General features: G+C 36.7%; 1 protein-coding gene across 1 annotated transcript; it reads right to left on the bottom strand.

Moving 5' to 3' along the window:
- LOC109726771 lies at nt 2,348-4,892 on the bottom strand. Its single transcript, XM_020256563.1, has 4 exons — nt 4,849-4,892; nt 4,544-4,566; nt 4,058-4,472; nt 2,348-2,474 (listed from the first exon to the last, which is right to left on the bottom strand). Exons 1-4 carry the CDS (start codon nt 4,890-4,892, stop codon nt 2,348-2,350), a joined length of 609 nt encoding a protein of 202 aa, XP_020112152.1.

The following is a 5,874-nucleotide window of genomic DNA, read 5'->3' as shown; positions in this document are numbered from 1 at the left end:
TATTTAACCTAATCAAACAAAAGTTCTAAAATTAAACGGCTGAAATAAAAATTCTATGAAAAATTTGATATAAATAGATTTATTCAAGTTCGAATATACTGATCTTACTCTAAATAGTTGAAAAGAATTTTCTATAAATTTTCATCGCATTTGGATTGTTTTACACCGTTTAAATCTCACAAACAACACACATCGGCCATTAAAAACAAATTGATGCAGACTTCTTTGAGATCTTTATCATAGTCAAATGGATGTCCGATAAAAAATTGAAATTTAGTTTCAAATACTTTTCAATAGTGTAGATCAAGTATACGAGCGATCGTCGATTTTGGAGCCGCAGATCATCAGAAAACAACTTGGTAGCACGGAGCGCCCGTGCCTACAAAGCATTAGACCGGACTCTAATATATTATATATATATTATATATAATATTATATATAATATATTGAATTAGGGCTTTTACTATACTATCGTATGAGTAACCGGAGCTCCGTACTATAATCTTGTTTTCGGATCTAGGGTGTTCAAATTAACGATCCACACCGTTAAATATGATCTAGGGTATATGACGTTCTTAGAAAGAAAATTTTAGTTTTTTTCGACGTCATTTACTTAGTAAATAAATTATGTCAAAATGGACGGTGGAAATTGAATAATCTTTAAAATTTGAGCATAGGACTTTTAAATTCAAGATCAAGAATGTTAACCTTAATCTAGATAGTTTAAAGTATTTTCTATCAAAATTTGAAGAAATTTAGATTCTTCTACACCGTTAAACTCCAAACTCGCCATAGTAGCCGTTGAAAATTGACAATTTTGAAATGGTTTGATCATAAAGTAAACTATATCGAAAAAATATAAAATTTTATTTCTAAAAACTTTAAATATCCTAGATCAGTTTTAACGGTGTGGATCGTTAATTTGAACACCCTAAGATCGAAAATGAGACTGAGACTATAGTACCGGAGCCCCGGTACTATAGTAGTATAGGAGACTAGCTCTATATACATATACATATATATATATATATGTATATATATGTAGAATTAGGCTGGAATACTATTAATAGTAAAATGCTCTTTTTGCTATCAAGTTTTTAACCCTTGGATGAAAAATTGTAAGGTCAGAATGATATTAGTCGGCTAGAGTTTAGTGGTCCCCCTAGGGTTGAGTGGTCCCCACTGGGTTATAGTATTTAATCCAATGGTTAGAAATAATGAAAAGAGTTGATCCAAAGGCTAAAAAACTGGTAGCAACAATGAGATTTTGCTACTAATAGTAACCCAGTTCAACTCTATATATGTATATGTATATACATATACATATACATATATATGTGTATATATATGTATATGTATATACATATATATGTATATGTATATATATATGTATATGTGTATACATATATATGTATATGTGTATATATATATATGTATATGTGTCTATATATATATGTATATGTGTGTATATATATATATATATATATATATAGAGTCCGGCTACTATACTATTGATAGTACAAAGTTCTTGGTACTATTGAGTTTTCTACCGTTAAATTTACCTTTTGATCATTTCCACCCGTTAGATTATACTATTAAACCAACCACCCACTCAACCCTAGGGGACCACTATCATCCTAACCGCACATCCTTTCATCCAACGATGGAAAACTCAATAGTACCAAAGACTTGGTACTATTGATAGTATAGTAGCATAATTCTATATATATATAGTGTAGTCAATGGTTAATTAGTTTCGTATTGGATCTGAATTTTCAAAGATAGGGCGACTGAATTTTGGTTTTCCTTGAAGATGAGAATTTTTTATTAATATTATGCAACAATAAATCAATTTCCTCCTTTACAATCTTTAGAATTATGAGTATTTATGTTAATAGCATAAATCTTGAGAGAAAGAAAACTTAATTTAATAGCCGAATTTTTTATCTCGAATTTTTAATTGGTGAACGTATAATATCCATAAAAATCACGTATTCGAATAATTGGCGAATCCGGTTTTTAGCCGTATTTTTTAGCTAAGTTAAAAATTAGAAGAGAAATTTCATCCGAATTGTACCCGTATCGAATTTTTGCCGAATCCGAATTAAGTAACTATGGTCTAAACTTGGCTCCTTTCTTGGGTTGTATATAGGCTTGGCTTTTACACATCAAAACAGTAAATAATTTATCTTTTAAGTAGTTGTTGCTCACCTACTCCCTCCCCCCCCTCTCTCTATCTCTCTCTACATAAACGACCAACTTTTCTCTCTCTCTCCCCTCATTTCCCACTCACAGAAACTCTAAATCACTACTACTCCTCCAGCTCCTCCTCCTCTCCTGCTTTTCTCTAAACCCCAAACCCCGTCACCCGCTCATCCTCGGTCACCATCGCAACTGACGGCACCGCCTCTTCCAGTTCTTCGCTCGTCCTCAATCTTTCACGTAAATTAATTACTTTCTTTGATATCTGCAGCCTATAATGTCAATATGTTAGAGACAGATATCCTACTAATATACGAACATAACATAAAAAAAAATGGTAAATATACCGTCAAAACTTATTACAAGATTGGATCATCGATCTTACAAATTGATACATGAGTCCTAATTAATATAACGTAAAAAAAAGAGGACTAAAGAGATCAGAGCGCTACCATTAAGTTGGCACACTGTTTACTAAAGCAAAGGCCGTGCCTAAATGCTTTAATAGGTTCATCACTCCCATGATGCAGTAAATCATTCATCTTTAAAAGGTTAGTATTACTAAATTAGTATTACAATTTAAAAGTTATTCTACAAAAACTAAAAATGTAAAAATAATATATTTAAATTGCTGAATANAGGGGAAGGAGAGGGAGGCGGCTGGGTGGTTGGCTAGGGCTAGGTTAGGGTTAGGTGAAACAAAACCCTAAAGAGCAACTATATACAAGGCGCAACTTGCAAAAAGGTCCACCAAACACCGGAATTTCAATCCGAGCCCCTCACCGAACGACTAAAACGCATGAACGCCCCTCCACGTGCGATCCTACGCCAAACGGTACATAAAATATCGCGACTTTTGCGAAAATACCGTTTTGCCACTACCGACCTCTCCTCGATCAACGCGCGATCTCCGCAGATCCGTCCGTCAGATTTGCGAACGGATTGCACCAGTGCGATCAGCACGACGGAGACAACAAAGCTGCGATTTCGTTTCGTCTCGATCGACCACGGATTCACGACAAAATCCAACCTTTCATTCCAATCGAAAGAAACAAACAAAAATACATATGAAACATGTATTTTTGGATTTTCTCGAGATCCGTGAGTCAAACTCAAAATCCGTCAGCGCCATTAGTTCCAGAATAGCTGAACCGGTCGAAACGAGCTATTGGACTGCTATGAACAGAGTCCGGTACGAGCCAGAAGCCAACTTCTCACCGCGGCTTCTCCGGAAAATCGAGTTACTATTCACTTTAAGTGAAACTTNATATGTATATATGTATATGTATATGTGTATATGTATATGTGTATATGTATGTGTATATATGTATGTGTATATATGTATGTGTGTGTGTATATATATATATGTATATAGAGTTGAGCTAGAATACTATCGATAGCAAACGAGCTCCGTTGTCACCCATTTGTTTTCGATGATAGAACCTCCAAATCGATGATCAACACCGTTGAACATAATCTATACCTCTTGAAGTGTTTACAAATCAAAATTTAAATCTTTTTTACATCATTTGCCTAATGATCAAAGGGTTTCAAAATTTGTAATTTTAATGGTCGATATGAGGCGTTTTCTCGTTTAATAGTGTAAAAATATCCAAATCAATTGAATTTTTTTTAGAAAATTCTTTAAACTTTTTCAAAGAAGATCTATACTCTTGATCTTTATTACAAGACTCCTATCATCATTTTATAAAGAATATTCATTTTCAGCTGTTCATTTTTGTGTCCACTCGATGGATANTCGCCCGAAACTTGACGAGTGCTTTTGTAATTAAATTACACACAAAAACATCGTCAACTGAGAGTTTAGCTACACTGTAAAAATCTCAGTCCTTACAGATGTCTATCCGACTCAGCCCGCAATGACATCCCAGCCGCAATGGCACGTATAGTCGTTGTGCCCACTAGATTATAAACTCTGCTCATACAAACGTCAATTGGTGGGATTGTCATTTGACTAGCCTTCGCTATATTTATCATTTCTCGTGCAATCTCGAGCCTTTGCTTCCCGATCTCTACCATTTCAACCAATGCCTCTGCTCCAATGTCACTCTTCTTCTTTCTCCCGGCAGAGGAAGTAGATTGTTTGCGTGTCTGTGCAGAGGGTGGTGGGGCCCTAGGTCGTTTACCTGCCGAGCTATGTCCTGATCCACTAGCATAACCTCCGACAACCGGTTGGCCGAGAGGTGGGGTAGGCAAACGCGAAGATCTGCACTGTCCGCCGGTTTCATTACCACCGGTGCATGCCTCACCTGGATCAAACAAAACTAGTCAAACAGATGATTGGCAAACAATCTAACAAGAGTAATTGTATCATTCTCACCAGGTGAAGACGACGANTTATCACTTTATAGCTCACTTGATGTATCTCTATCTTGTGATAAGGTGCATAGGATTTTAAAATATTCAAAATCTGCTCAAAATCAGTTTTTCTGTCAAGTTATTGTTTCTGGACTCTGATCTGGGCGCCCTAAAGTGGATCCAAAACTTATGCTGTTTTTGGATCCTGCTGTTTGCTGTTCGGGTGGTCCAGAAATTTCTTTATCTGATCTGGGCGCCCAAATGTCTGTTTAGGGCAACCGGATTGTTTGACTTGACAGGTTGCGTGTTCCGGACAGTACGACGAACCAGTCCGAAAAGTTCTGACGCAGCGCGGCGCAAGCGGCGCGCATGCTGGAAATCTGGGCACCCACATCTTCTGGAAGCCAAAATGATTTCGCTCAGAGAAAAGCGGCGCACGTGGTCTGTCTGTCAGAAAAGTCAGCGCGCATGTTCTGGGCGCCCACAATTTCTGGAGGCCAAATTGTACGAATCTAGAAAAGCGGCGCACGATGTCTGACAGGCAGCTGGAAGCGCAATGTGCGTGCACAACTTCTAGGCGCCCGAAATCTGGTTTAGGGCGCCCGAAAGTGCAACGGTTTGAAGCTGACAGAGGCTATAAATATATGGCTTTGAGGCCTTTCTCAGTCTCTTTTAGAAAGTTGATTTGAGCTTAAAAATTTCAGTATTTCTAATACTCTTAGCTCTCTATTCTCTCTCTAAACTTGAGTGAAATTTGTAGTGAGATTAAATCTTGTAAAAAGAGAAAGAAGCAAAGTCTTGGAGCTTGAAAAAAAGAAGGTGTTGGTGTGAAGGCTTGGTGCTTGCCCGCAAAAGCATCATCTAGTGGAGATCCAACGTTCTCTTGTGTTGAGGAGTTGGCGGGGACGTAGGCAAAGTGCCGAACCTCGAAACAAATCGATTGTGTTCCTCTTTGAGTTTGCATTTCTCTAAACTCCTCTATTATTTGTTTCAGGTTTTTAAATTGCTTGATTATTTAGCTTTTTATTTTAGAAACCTAATTCACCCCCCCTCTTAGGTTGCCATTTTGATCCTCAATAAGTTTTTGGCCGTTAGATCTACCCTTTAATTATTTTCATCCGTTAGATTATACTATTCAACCAACCACCCACTCAACCCTAGGGGGCCCACTATCAACCTAACCGTAACCACTCTCATCTTACCGCATATTTTTTCATCCGAATGGCCGAAAATTTATGAGTACAAAGCGCTCTATACTCATATGAGTATAGTAGCCCCAGCATATATATATGTATGTATATATATATATATATATGTATATATATATATATATGTATGTATATATATATATAT

This window comes from Ananas comosus, linkage group 21 (assembly GCF_001540865.1).
Source record: "Ananas comosus cultivar F153 linkage group 21, ASM154086v1, whole genome shotgun sequence".
Classification (NCBI taxonomy): domain Eukaryota; kingdom Viridiplantae; phylum Streptophyta; class Magnoliopsida; order Poales; family Bromeliaceae; genus Ananas; species Ananas comosus.
This window is presented reverse-complemented; position numbering and strand designations above follow the sequence as displayed.